This window comes from Pholis gunnellus, assembly GCF_910591455.1.
Source record: "Pholis gunnellus genome assembly, chromosome: 21".
In the NCBI taxonomy this organism is placed as follows: Eukaryota; Metazoa; Chordata; class Actinopteri; order Perciformes; family Pholidae; genus Pholis; species Pholis gunnellus.
The window spans coordinates 14528663-14543303 of record NC_136548.1 but is presented as its reverse complement, the minus strand read 5'-3'; the positions used below and the strand labels follow the sequence as shown (position 1 = coordinate 14543303).

Genomic DNA, 14641 nt, shown 5'->3' with positions numbered 1-14641 from the left:
GTAAGAGGGGTCTATATTGGCGATGTGAATCGGCAGTGAAGCATTCTGGGGCTTCGTGTTACAGGCCTTATAAGGGCCAGGGCTCCTGTGTCTATGCTCATCTCTGCTATTCTTAGGCTGTCGGTCCCTCGTCCTCAGCAGCTCTGCAGGCAAGAAACTCTCCTCTCTTAATAAGTTTAAAGTGTACTTATTAGAGCTTGCATATTCTAATATTTGAGGTTTACAGGGTAAGAGATTGAGGAGTTATTTTTTTCGTGGCTCAATTCAGTTAACTGTTGTTCTCCAGTGGCCCAGCTTGGCTCTGCACTCTTTATGTGCGTGTTTATCTACACGTATGTGTATCTGTGTGCATGAACGCATGTCTGTGTGTGTGTGTGTGTGTCACAGAGGTTCCACAGCACCTGACCCACCCACCAGCACCAGCACCACCCCAGAGTGTTTGTCCTGAGAGCTGGGAGCAGACGAGTAGAGACGGTATAGTGAAGGCAGGACTGACGGAAGAGAAGCAACGACCGAGGCCGACAAAAGGATAGCAGGGAAGGCCGGAGAACACGAGCACAGCATAGCAGGAGGAGAAACCACACAGCCAGCAGGAGTTGTTAGCAGGAGGAGTGTTGACGTTTAACCAAAGATGACTACGTACACAGTGACTCTGAATGGCCCCGCTCCATGGGGCTTCAGACTACAGGGAGGAAAGGACTTCAACATGCCACTCACCATCTCCAGGGTAAGGACAGAGTCGCCCTTACAGACAGAAACAACTTACATATAAAGTCACAATTTACCTCGTCGACGTCACAAAATAACGTGACGCTGACAAGGTATCTCACGAACGCCAGCAAAACTGATGAAAACATTGCGCTGGCATGCATTATGATGACAAAATATTTCATTAATTATTTCAAAGAGAAACTTAATAAAGCTCTTCAACAATGTATGCTGATTGACTGACTGCCAAATTGATCAAATCAAACAAAATAAAAACCAACACAAACAATGATGTCAACACAGAACCCTTTAACTTCAAAAAGCTTCGCTTTTATTACACTTTCCTGCTTCTGCGTAAGCATCATTTTGGTGATTCACAGGTGAAAGTATGTGTAGGTGTCTCTGTAAAAGACAAATTAAGTTGAAAAGTGATTGGTTACATCTTTTTTTACTTTTTATCCTTTTCTCCTGGTTTGACAACAACGTCTGACACGTTCAAAGGTGTGATTTGTGTGCAAGCTGCGGCTGAGCGGCGGTTATGTAATGTTGCTGTACGTGATGATGACAGGGAGGCTCAGAAGTAATGTCCAGAGAGATTTCAAGAATAGAGCCGCAGTGGAAAGACTGGAATAGTTCTGCTGGAGTAGAGGTGCTGCAGCATTAGGTCACTTTTACTGCTGTGAGTTTTCTTGAACGAAAACGAAAAAAAACATGTAGGTTTTACTTTCATTACATAGTCCGCCGTCCACCCTCACATTTCAGCTCAAAATCAGTTCGAATAATCGTTTTACATCAGCCCAGTCACATCATCAGATGAGAATGAGTGATTTTAGATTAACCGACAAAAATTCACAAATTTCATTCCAAAATTACATTTTCCAACAAAGACAATAATTGGCCGCAACAAAGCAAAGTTAGACTTGTTTCTACTGTCGCAAATGACAGCAGACACACATTCTGTCACAACAAGTGACAAACAAATACTTATTGTATTGTAGTAACTTAATATCTTATATGTACATAAGAACTTTCTCAACTATCTTTATAGATAATGATTGTTAGTCTATCATTATTATAATTGAAGAAATAGTGAGGGAAATTAAGTGTCACTCTACAAATTAAATAGTTTTAACCTCCGCAGCAGAGAGACAGCGCGTCTCTCTCTCTGGCAGGACTGCTGGTGTATTTACAGCGTTTCCTTTAAATAGCACTGGAGGAGAGGTGGATGGGAATGGCTTGTGTTACCTTTAGTAAGCTTTAATTCTCGCTTATAGTTTGGTTTTGCCTTTTTGGAGCTGCTCCTTAGAGGACGATGTGACAGAATAGATGGGTGGAGGATTTGAGAGACGAGGGAAGGTGGAGGAGGTGACGCTTACCCGAGTAAGACAGTGTGGACTTAAACTCTCCCTTTTCGGCCCTGATTGATGTTCAGCTGGTGTTTTATTGAGTCACAGCTCCAGACTTCTTCTGATCCCTTAATCTTAGGCAACCAGGGGAGATTTGATGCGTCCGCCATGACATTGTTTCACTGGATTAGAGTTCATCCTGTGGTCGTGTTGGGCTCTGACAGGTGAACATAAAACACTGCAGCTTGACATGACAACTTGGGGTGCGATTACAGTTTGACGTAATACCGCCGCGGTTTGGATTTCAGCATACTTTTGCCAAGAACTAAGAAGGGAAAGAGGAATGAAGACAGAGGGTTCCTGAAATCTTGTTAGCCAAGCTGAAGCGCTGTCCATTAAACAAGCAAACTGCTGTCCATTTCTTTTATATGCTTTTTAGTGGTGCATTGAGAATGAAAACAGCTCTCTGGACACCATCAATGGATGGATGAAGCGTATGTATGATGTGGTTTATGTTTTTATTGACTGATATAACACATTTTTGAAATATAAAACATTCCGAGGATCAAAATCCGAGACAATATCGCTCTGTTAATACAATACAAATAATTTTCGAGGATTCAGACCTCAGATCCACTTCCTGTTGTTCTCTGTTGTATTTGAAGGTTCTCACGCACATGAAAGTGGTCAGGCAGCGTTATGTGTGTTTGATCACACTGAGGCCGCCAGGCAGAGATAATTTTTCCCCTTGCTATTCCCCCTACAACCAGCTATTGTATCTGCTTTCCAAACAAACACACATAAACACGCACACACACACTTTTCTACGCACACAGGCATAATGACTGTAATTCAAAGGAAGAAAAAGATGTGCAAAAAGCAGATAGAAAAGGAGAAAAACTGACAGGAGAAACAAGGACGAGCGTGACAGTCGTCGAGGACATTATGTGATGTGAAGAGGTGAAAATAGATTAAATGTGGATTATGGAGAGGAGGACTTAGTGTAAATAGAAAAAAGGATAGATTCAAGGAAGTCTTGCATGAATGTCAGCAGCAGGTGTGTGTCTGTGTGTGTGTTTGGGGGATGAGGGGGGGCTCAGTCGGGTCAATCACAGTGAAGCCGGCGGCATCAACAGCGTTGCTTATTTTTAACTCTTTAACGAGTGGACTGTAAGCCTAGACCCAATACTGTATGCCGCAGGCCTCTGGGCTCACTTAAACCTCCTCTCTGTGTAGTTTAAGCGCTAAAGTCTGGCTTTGTAGCAGAGCCAGGAGCACGGAGATTCAGCTGATGGTCAATTGAAAAAATTAAGTTTTAACAAATGTGCTCTTTTGAAAATAAAAATAAAGATTTGCTACTCAGACTATAAATAGTTCCTTAACCTTATATCCCTGTACTGCACACTTCATGGCTTTGTTAGTAGAAATCTGTTCTTATTTGTTGAAGTGATTTGCACCAGACTGATTAGACTCTTTATAAAGAGAAAAAGTGGTTCTGTTGATAAACCTAATGCAGAAATTTAAACTAGCCTTTGGATTAGGTTATTTTGCTTCATCAGCATTTCTCCTCTCTACCTTTTTAAGTTGTATTTATTGACACACAGCTATGTGGAGTGAGGTGGTACATGATTTTTATTTACATTTCTTATTTTACATTCACCCAACAAATGAATCCAACATTCATACATGTCCCTCCGGTCTGTAACATGTGCATGTATTTGTGTAACTGCATACCTTTTCCAGTTGCTTGTTTGTTTCCTGAGGAATTCGTGTCAGCAGTCTCAGTGTGACCTGCTCTTTTGGCCCCTCCATAGATAACTCCGGGCAGCAAGGCAGTGAGCGGCAGCCTGGCCCAGGGCGACATCATCTCAGCCATCGATGGGGTCAGCACCGACGGGATGACGCACATGGAGGCCCAAAACAAGATCAAGTCTGGCGCCAGCAAGCTGTCACTCACCATGCATAAGTAAACAACCAGCACACTTACACCAAAACAACCATCTCTGTCAAACTTAAGTAGATGATGAAGAAGCAAATGATAAGGTAGTGGATATTACCTGGCTGAAAGAACAGAAAAAAGACAAATCAGTGAGTGAAAATCAATGTTATAAATCTCTTAAAAACAATACATTTAACCAACAAAGGTACAACCCACTTGGTTCTCATGATTTGCTAATGGCCGTTCTGTTTTTCTTTTGTTTTAAGATATCTTTTCCAAAGTGGTAAAATATGATGTAACGTTATATTTTAAAGAGGCATTTTGTCGTTTAATCTTTAGATCAAAACGTGCTGCAGCATTTTCCACTCCAAGAATGGATTCACCCATGTCAGTCATCCCCCACCAGAAGGTACAAACACACCCACAACAATAATGGCCAAAGAGACAAATCGACACAAAAAGATACCAGCTGTATGTCTGCATACTTGTTTGTGTTTTTTTTTGTACGTCTGTCATACGTGTTTTGCATTCTTGTCCTGTTTGTGAGAATATCATCTTCACTTTTCTTCAATGGTGACACGAGGCAGCGTCCTGCTGCCCTCTAGAGTCAAATATTCACAGTGCAACTGCAGGGAGGTCAGCGATCCAAAATGACAGCAACCAAATGACAGGAAAAGGAAGTCGGAACAAGCTGATCCTTTACTCTTGTTTCACTTTGAGGCCTTCTCGTTCATCTATCTATCTTGACCTCTTCTCATCTTTTTAAAAGGAGTTAGAAAAAGCGAAAGAGGAGGTCGGGCCTAAACATTTTGGAGAGGAAGTTCAAATGGTGCAGGCAGTGTCCTATGACATTTTCCAAGAAAAAAAGCCCTCTGAAAGGAATCTCTACCAAGTTCCTAAAAAAGATCCGGAGCTCCTCTCGACCCCGATCAAAGCTCCTGCCTCCTCCACACCATCTGCAGTATCTTCACCAGGCCAGTGGATGCAGTACAATTCCCCAGTGGGCCTTTACTCCCCCGAAACTCTCGGAGAAATGATGCTGATGCAGGGCAAGTTAGGACAGGGGTCGGCAGCTTCCCGGGGAGTTTCATCACTGTGGTAGGTTTCCACAGAGATGAATAATCTCAATACTAAGAGAAGAAGACTAAACTCCTCAGCTGATGTAACAAAACTTAACAAAAGTGCTGCTTTTCACTCCGGACGAATGAAGAAAATGCACATCACGTCCCCGTTGAACTTCACATTAACACGACCTTAATGAGAAAACATACTCAGAACTTTCCATCGCTATTCCAGCAGTCATTCCTTTCACACATGGCACTATTTCGGGAGCGTACACACAAACATACCTGGCCGGCCTCCAGGTAACTGAGTAGCAGCAGATCCGACTACAGGAATGAAACTAGGGAGATGATGTTGCAAAAAATCTTTTTAAAGAAGTCTTTTTGCTGTTTCAGCTCCCTGATTTCCCTTTCTGAGGCTTTTTATCTTCAAGTAAACGCATCTCCGTTTGTCCTCAGATGCTGAGTTTTAAACCCTGTTATGCCTGGAAAACCGAAAACGTGCTTTTTTTTTATTGCTGGCAAGATTACAGGAAAGTGACAATTTGTTGCTAGAGGCCTTTGTGTGTGTGTTTCGTTTTCTTATTTATTTAAACATTGTAACTCGCAACTAATAATTATTTGTTAGGGTCCAGGGCCCACTGTGACATCTTCACGTATTTGGTTTTATTAAACCAACTCTACTAAACCTATTGAGATCAAATTCACTATTATAGAAACATATTTTGCAATTAAAAAGCTAGAGACAGAGAATTATTTAAACAATTATCAATTAATTAATTTACTATTAGAATTGTTGCAGAACAATGTATCTAGAGAAGTACAGATTTTGGTATATTTGGCTATTGTGGGCAATAACATATTTTGGATTAAAATAATAACACATTTGGAGACAGCTTTCAAGAGAGAACACCTAATTATTATTATTGTTATTATTATTGTTGCTAATATTATTATTTTATTATTTAGGATTTCCTATAGATATCACAATGCTATCTTTATCGTGATTTCCTGTATTTAAAAATAATAATGTTTTCAGTCAAATTCATATTTAATTTAGTTTGTTGAGCGTTTTGTCTCTTTTTTGGTCAATTACACTCAAAATACGAGTGTAGGGAGATAGAGAGAGAGCATGTAACCATAACTGAAAAGTATTATTCAGTCATTTCCTAAAAAGAGAATGTGGCCACTTTACTCAAACAGGAGTAGATATTGTATTAGATGGGGACTATTTTCAGTTGCAAATTAATTCACATTTGGCGCTCTACTGAGTATTTACAGAGGTCGATTTAAAATGAACTACAGTGCCCCTTATTCATCGTAATGAAGGAACACGTCAATCAGTACGACAGTGGAGGAATAAGATACATCAGGCTTTTGTTACGCAGACAATACTTGTTCGTGGTCGGAGTTAAATTGGGGCCACCATTGAGGGAACTCTCCTCAGTGGGATGGCATGAGTTTGGGTGAAGCCTCTGCAGTCATGTAATACTTGTAAATGTTAATTAAGGACACAATCTGCTTGGCCTCTGACATATCACATCCAGATATCAGTCTCCACTAATGTGTTTCCCCTCTGGAGCTGAGCTGCTTTACAGTAAAGGCCAACGGTAAGTCAAATGTCAGGCAAGGTGCTCCAGGCAGACTGCAGGGACGATGACGGCAGTATCATGCCAGCGACCCCACCTCATCGAGCACATAGAGTCTCCTGATCCCACATGCACACACACACGCACACACAGGAGAGAGCAGCTGTTAGTCAGGGAATGTTCCGCTCCGGTTACACACCATCATCCTGAATCTCCTGGACGCCACCCTGGCCAAACCTGAGATAGCTCCCCTGCCGAGCACTTCCCACTTTACCTACTGTACCCTGAACACATCCATGTACTGTTTGGATGAAACCGGCGGCTGAACTATGTGTATCGCGCTCTCGAGCGAGAGAGTGAAAACATTTACACTTAAAAGCAGAGATGTTTGGGGTTAATCACGGTCGGCATTCGACCCCTTTCGACCGATGTAGTTTGTTGTAAATGGGGAAACAAGATATTTAGTCTTAAAGCGCTAGTTTGAAACTAGATATGACACAACCTTTGAGAACAAAATAACCACAGCGTCTGACCTTGATTTGAAAGCGCTGTGTGCTCGAGTAGCTAATTAAACCAGGTTATTTATTTGCTAGCATGTGATTCAAGTCAAGCTAGCAATAGATCAGCGGGGTGGCGGCGGATCTCTCGTTTTTTGGCGGCTCCTGCCTTGTCCTTTGATGGCGATCGAAACGAGATGTATTTGAGTCCCATTGAAACAGAAATAAGAGCGCCTTTAGCTTCTGTACTGTGACGTATTCCACAGTGAAATGGAATATTTTAGCAGTGTACAGTTATCAAATCCTTTGTATTTGATTGGACCGCTAAAAGTAAGTGGGCGGGCTCATAATGTGGTGCGACACGGTGCTTCAGAGGACCGCAAATACAAACAAACCTCTTGTGGCTAAAAGTTGTCGATTGATTGATAAATGGATGTTATGAAATTATTGGTATACACGGTATACGGTATACACAGAATTACAACTGAGGTGCCACCGCAGTAATGGTGGCTTGTCTACTGGGATTTGTCTATATGTAACGGCTGCAGTCCTGACATATGAAGAGGTGGTATGTGTCGTGTTTGTGTAGTTGTGTATATTCGTGGCTGTTCTGTGCTAAATGTGTCTTTGTGTCATGTGATTGAGACGCTTCTGCTGTTGTCAGTCACTCCTCATGATGCAGAGGAAGCTGGGAAACATCCCAGTGATAATACAGCGGCTGCTATTCTGACCTGCACATGGGATTACAGCACAGTGCTGTAGTTGGATAGTTTCCTACGAACGCACACATTGTTCATCACCAAAATACCCTCGGGTGATTCATCACGTTCTTTCCTTCTCTCTCTGTCTGTCTGTCCGTGCCTCTCTGGTGTGTTTCAGGTTATCCCAAACACAGCTGCAACGTCAGTACCATCACAGTATTTAATGTGCATGAAGTATACGTCAGTAGAGAGATAGTGAGATTTGTAGATTTGGTGTGAAGTTCTGTCCAAATTGCTTCAGTGTGTGTGTGAAGTTGAACTAATGCTCTAGACTTCATCGTAAGCATTTTGCGCTGATCATTTGATTCTTAATGTAACATGTAATTAACAGCATCTGGTCCCTAGAAAGAAAGTAAATAAGTGCATCTACTCAAGTACTGTTTTGTGGTACTACTACTTTAGTTGAGTTTATTGTGGGACTTTCTACTTTTCCGTCTACGTCTTCCTTCATACGTAACAATTCACTGCATTTATTTAACAAATGTTAAACTAGTTAGTTCTTAGACAAAGAACTATTTTACAGAGTTATTTCACATTAACACAGTTTAAAAAACAAAAAAAACTGGAACTTTTCTTTTGATACTAGAGTTTTTTGTAGTTTTCTTTCATAAGTAATCATTCTAATGTTGAATCCATACTCCACTATGATATATACTGTTTTCCAACTCCGAAAAAAAACTTTCCAGGTCCTTAAGCCTTCATATGTGTCTACATAAATATATTTGCGGTAAATTGTTGTGTTAAATGCATGTGCGTTGGCGTTTTGTGTGTCCGTGATACATCCATGTGTGGCTCTAGTGTGTATTGGTAAAATATCCTCCGCGGTGTGTGTGTGTGTGTGTGTGTGTGTGTATACTTCGCTGTGTGTCATTATGAATATGCAGATAATAATCAGTTTGCTTGTGATACGTGAGCATGTTGGGTTTTCTTTGGACTGGTGTGTCAGCTTTGTTTACTTCTAGTAGTCATTAGTACATAAAGTAGTCGTTAAGCTGCAAGTCGTGATGGATGGAGCCTCTGTCCCAATTCAACACTGCATAGTAATGTATGCCATGATGTAGTATTATGCATAGTATACTGTTTTTGGTAATTAACTATTTTGTTCTGATAATACAAGATGTGCTTCCAAAGGGATCTCAAACGGCAACTTTGGAATGACACTCAAAGCCACTGTGTGAGAATTTGTATGTAATTATATGATCTTTTTTTCATCTTACAATCCTTCCTTCCATTAAGGTGTGCAAAAATCACAAACAAATTCTACACATAGTGGCTTTAACAAAGAGAAAGCTAAATGTTTTTTGTCTCACCAATCTCCAAAATGTGTTCACCCATTATCTTTACGCATTGCACTGTGGGACAACAGGGCCCATCAACTCTTCAAAAATCAATCAAATGTATCAGTTTTATTTATTGAGCTACCTTTGTTGCTTTTGCTTTTAATAGTATTTTCAGTATGTTCATTTAGTATTATTCTCAATGTTGTCTGGACAATTAATTGTGCAAAAAAAACCACCAATTAAACTTGACATGATTCTAAAGTGAACACCTTCAAGAAAGGCTTACAATTTCTATGCAGTATGAATCTGGAACGGTGCTACAGTGAAGTGTGTATTTGGTCTGTGTAGCAGAGTCATTAGGTCTCTGTGTACGCCACAAGCTAATATTGTACAACAGCCCCACCTGTCTGACGGCTGCATTACTACACGTTGACCCAGTTTCCTCCCTTGACTTTGGTGCTCTCTCTGTCATTTCGTTCCCCCTGACTTCTCTGTCTGTTAACCTCTCGTCTTCTCATCTGCACCTGAAACTCTTCCCTGACCTCTGAACCCCTTCTAACCCCACCCTGACACCAACAGTGTGGCGTACACTCCCAGCTTCAACCCCATTGCTCTGAAAGACTCGGCCCTGTCCACTCACAAGCCCATTGAGGTGAGGGGTCCCGGGGGAAAGGCCACCATTGTTCACGCTCAGTACAACACACCGATCAGCATGTACTCACAGGACGCCATCATGGATGCCATTGCAGGGCAGTCGCAGGCCAAAGGACACGACAGGTGAGGTCACACAGCCGAACTAATCCCCTCTCCAGTCTTTTATGCGCTCTCTCCACTCACCCACTTTACATCACATCACAATGATCAAACCAACCCGCGGATGGATAACTTACAGGATCAGTTCACCCAAATGACAGAAAAAAAACACAGTCTTACTTGCTGCTAGTGGAATGCAGCCATGCAGAACATTCTGCCAAATTCAGGCCATCTTCCCCAAAGCAACATCTGCTTAGACTCATCTGTATTTTTGTCAAAGAATGACAGAAACAATAATGGTCCCTCTTAGAAATGACATTTAAATAAATAAAACCAATGGCCATAACGTACACCTGTAGGATCAATGTTTGTTTCTACAGAGTTTTAAAGGAGATCATCATTAAAAGGAAGGCTGGATATCGGTAGCAGTGATAATTCATTTGGGTGAAATCAACTCTTTAAGACACTTTTTCTGAAAAGCCAAAAGGAAAAGCAGCTTTTGAACACATAAGCCTACTTTCAGCCCACGCTGCTACAACTCGGATGTCTACTCTACTGAATGCCCGGGCTTTTCAATGTTGTCTGTGTCCGTGCCCCATACTCCTCCGTGCTTTTCACCCACTTTCCTCTGCTCATTCCATCCACAACCCCCCCCCCAAAAACAAAAAACAACCAACCACACCTGTGCTGTCCTCCACCTATCCCTCCCCATCCTTCCCTCCTGGTTGTGACCTCAGTGAGGAGGTGGGCTCCCCATTGGGGTAAGTACAGCAGCGCACCTTTTCTATCCTGCCTCTCCTCATACGCGTCTCCTTTGTCTCATGATTTTATAACAGCTTGTGCATTGCTCCATGTGTGTCATCAACTAATATCCCTCAACTATTATAATATTAATATGGTTATAATTAATAATATAATAAATAATATTCCTGAAAAATGTATAGCATCTATTTGTGTCAAATGTTAAATGTGTCAACCATACTGTATAAAGGTCAAACTAACTAACCAAGCGGTCATTTTTATGCGTACTGTATCTGAAAGTACTCAGAGGTACTTTCGTGAAAGTGTGAGAGTGTGAGTTGTGGGTTTTTTTTTGGAGTCGTCCTCTATAAAAATAAAAAACAATTTCATCACAGCCTCGGGAACCTGACGGGATTTGATGGCATGGGAATGTTCTGAGTATCCAAACACAGGTTTTTAAACGACCAACTGCTCGATCAGTATTGACTCACTTGTCTAACACTCATTAAAGAATGCTAAAATCAAAAAACACTACCCAGTCAACATGAAGCTATAGGACAACACAAATACAGAACAGTAGTCGTATGTGTGTGAACAATGAACAGACTGTGTGCAAAGCAACAACAATGTAATTATTGATCTTAATGAAATAACGGCCCATAATGGAATACAATCCTGATTCAGTGAAGCTTCGAACATGATAACGAACAAAATAGCTTTATTTTATTTTTTTACTTTTAATGCTGTGTAGTGCAGTGTTGTCATGTGACGTTAACTCTACAGCACTCATGACATTGAAGCCTGGAGAATTTTAACATTTCTTTTAATAATTGATTTTGACTTTATTGTACTCTTGAATGTGCTGGAGTTTTAATATAAAGTCACTTGCACTTCAAACTTCATTCTTTTTAAAAATCAATTCTGCAATGAAATTTAGAAACCGGGGAACACTTTTTGACAGCTAGTTTAGTCTTGCTAAAATGTAAGTGATTAAACTCTTTTATAATCATTATAATTCATATTATAATTAAAACTCATAATTTACCTGTGAACTATGGGAGATAACTACATGTTTTTGTTTGACTGAAACAGTACAGTATCAACTTTACAGTTCTTATTTGGCTCTAAATGTTTAATCAAAATCAACATCAAAAATACAATAATTAATACAGCTCTTCAGTTGTAGATGATAATACATCTTGGGCATGTATTACATTACGATCATCTGTTACATTTGGGGGCTTTAAATACAGTACACACCACTCAGAGCTCTAACAGTCGGACACTCTCTGCCCTGCAGCGGAGCTCTGCCGGTCAAGGACCCTGTGGTGGACAGTGCGTCTCCGGTTTACCAGGCAGTGATCAGGCCAGCAGAGAACCAGACAATGGCTGAATGGGCTCGTCGTGCTGCCACCCTGCAGTCCAAGAGCTTCAGGATGCTGGCCCACATCACCGGCACTGAATACCGTCAGTACACGGACCCCTCCTCTCCTCCTTTTGTTCTTTCACATCTTCTCTCTTGATCTTCTCGACACAGTTAACATCTGATTAGAGATTATCGTCTCAGGTTTTTCTTCGTCCTTACCAAATTTCTGTTGTTTATTTCCACTCATGCAGTGCAAGACCCAGATGAGGAAGCCATGCAGAAGTCGAGGTAAGAACAACACGCTAGGCAGCCTAGGCAACTTGTCACTTAGAGGTCCAGTGTGTAGAATTTGGGTTTGTCCGTATAATATGAATAAATACGTTTCCTTCAGTGTATAATCACCTGATAATATAATTGCCAGAATCGTTGTGTTTTGGTGACCTTAGAATGAGCCATTTATATCTACACACGGATCGGGTCCTCTTCACAGGGCTAGCCGCCATGTTTCTACAGTAGCCCAGAACGGACAAACCAAACACTGGCTTTAGAGAGATCTGCCGTTTTCCCATTTTCAAGTCGGCCACCGTAGTTCTCCGACACGCTCAGCAGACGGGGAGAAGTTTCAGTCGGTTGAAATCTGCAACTTCAGCGCTAGATGCAGCCAGTTCCACAGGCCCTTTAACAGCTTTAGGGGTGCTGGTAGGCAGATGTTGTTACCTTTTGGACAGAGCTAAGCCAGCTGTTTCCGTGTGTTATTCGTCTTTAAGCCAAGCTAAGCTCACCAGTGCTCGCAGTAGCTTACTGCACAAACACAAGCGTGGTACCAATCTTTTCATCTAGCTAAATACTCATTTAAAATTGTGCTTAAAAGTGTAAATATTACTTGTCTTCCACACCAATAGAGATATGTTTGAGTCGGAGATGAAAGGGCCCCGCTTTGCCAAGCTGAAGAACTGGCACCAAGGACTGTCTTCACAGATCCTCAACGTCCAGGTATAAAGAGAAGAAAGATAGAGGAGGAGGAGGACATGCCGAGGAAGACATGGACAAAAGCACAGAAGTTAACAAGAAGAGGGGATAAATATGGAGGGATAAAAAAGGAACAGGAGGAGGAGGAAACTCCTCAGGAATGTGAGATAGTGTTGTAGTCTAGATTAGTATGTGGGATACTAACTGTTAGTGTGAGAATGCTATGTGTTCATAAGCTCGATGTTACCTGTCAAATGTATCTGTCCGCTGCTAAGACATGATCCCGCATTTGGGATTTTTCTTTCTTTCTTTGTTTCCTGTTTTTTTGGGGTTCTGTCTCTCTTAAATGAAAGGCAAATTGTACAAAAAATAATCAAGTGAAAATGCAGAACGGATGTTTCTTTTAGTACATAAACCGCATTCACAAACGTATGAATTTTAACACTAAGCATGCTTGTGAGAAGGCACACAAGGACAAATGCACACATAGAGATTAATGTACGTGCACAAATACAGTATGTCAAAAAGAATGCACTCAAAAATGTACTTATATCAATGTGAATAAATGTTTTCTTAAAACCATACGGCTGAGTGAACTGTTGTAAACTCACATATGAAGTGAACATGTGTCACTCTCTATTTTGGGAATCAAAAACTGGAGGCATGGCGTAGAGTCATGATTGATAAGGACCTTTCCTGTTATTTCTAGAGCCGTTGGTTTGGCAGAGGGGGTGTTTTGACTTTGCAGGACAGAACATCATTCAGTAAGAGTATCTAATAGCTTTTGACAGAATAATATGACTGCTCAATAGCTGGTGGTGACATAGACAATGACACAACTACAGTAGCAGGGTTGACAAAGCCTGAGAGCTAAATATTACTGCCACTGCAATCTCAAAGTTTGTTTTTGTTCAATGAATATATGACATAAATGGAAGACCGTTCGTGATTGGACGGTCTCTGAAGGAAATGTGTTGCTATTCACAAATAAAGAATATTCTCAAGGTCTGTCAAAATTCAATTTTCATAACTTAAGAAAAATGAAGCATGCTTGTTTATATGTTAGTATATGCAAAACCCAAACCTGCTTTACTCATATCAACACATGCTCATGCTCTCCTACTAAACACTATGTAAACTTAAGGAGAGACTTACTCAGTAACATAAAATCTACTCCAACATCACTACCACTACAATCCTCCCTTTTTGAAAACAGTTTGCTTCATCTGTCTCTCTAAGAATAGTAATACAAATTAAAGCTGCATGCAGCATTGATCGGGCCCTCGCATATTCACGCACGCCGAGGGTACTGGCAGGACTCTGGGTGCATTTCTGTGACCATCATACACTGCGTGCACGAGTTAAACAGTATTTTGTTGACCAATGGCGTAGCCAGGTCATTTTGCCAGGTCTTAAGCCTTGAATGTTTTTGAGTGTACCTCCGAATACAATCATAACTGTCACCCTGTAAAAATCCATAAAAAACTGAATGTGTGTGAATGCGCTTCAGTGTTCGTAACATAACAGACTGTCAAAGTAAATGCAGGTCTCAAAACCGACTGTTTGTCTGTTTGTTTCTGTCTTCACCATCACTGAGAAGAAAGCTCACCAAGGACCACTCTTTTTTTAGA

The 14641-nt window shown here is 41.1% G+C and overlaps 1 protein-coding gene across 3 annotated transcripts; it reads left to right on the top strand.

The window, feature by feature from the left end:
• On the top strand, positions 1 to 13594 carry ldb3b (LIM domain binding 3b). Of its 3 annotated transcripts, none has more exons than XM_079182322.1 (10): positions 1 to 149; positions 388 to 727; positions 3869 to 4020; positions 4333 to 4402; positions 8020 to 8042; positions 9761 to 9958; positions 10672 to 10695; positions 11976 to 12142; positions 12293 to 12329; positions 12944 to 13594. In XM_079182322.1, exons 2-10 carry the CDS (start codon positions 632 to 634, stop codon positions 13038 to 13040), a joined length of 864 nt encoding a protein of 287 aa, XP_079038448.1. In that variant the 5' UTR covers positions 1 to 149; positions 388 to 631; the 3' UTR covers positions 13041 to 13594. The 3 variants fall into 3 exon arrangements, with proteins under 3 accessions (XP_079038448.1, XP_079038450.1, XP_079038449.1); XM_079182323.1 differs by having other exon boundaries at positions 113 to 227; XM_079182324.1 differs by lacking the exon at positions 10672 to 10695.
• The last annotated feature ends 1047 nt before the right edge of the window (positions 13595 to 14641 follow it).

Bases quoted from the DNA above. Each gene is read 5' to 3' on its own strand.
- ldb3b (XM_079182322.1), top strand. From the start codon at position 632: ATGACTACGTACACAGTGACTCTGAATGGCCCCGCTCCATGGGGCTTC. The intron at 728-3,868 runs GTAAGGACAGAG...GCCCCTCCATAG, and splicing joins TGCCACTCACCATCTCCAGG to ATAACTCCGGGCAGCAAGGC. The intron at 8,043-9,760 runs GTCAGTACCATC...TGACACCAACAG, and splicing joins ATCCCAAACACAGCTGCAAC to TGTGGCGTACACTCCCAGCT.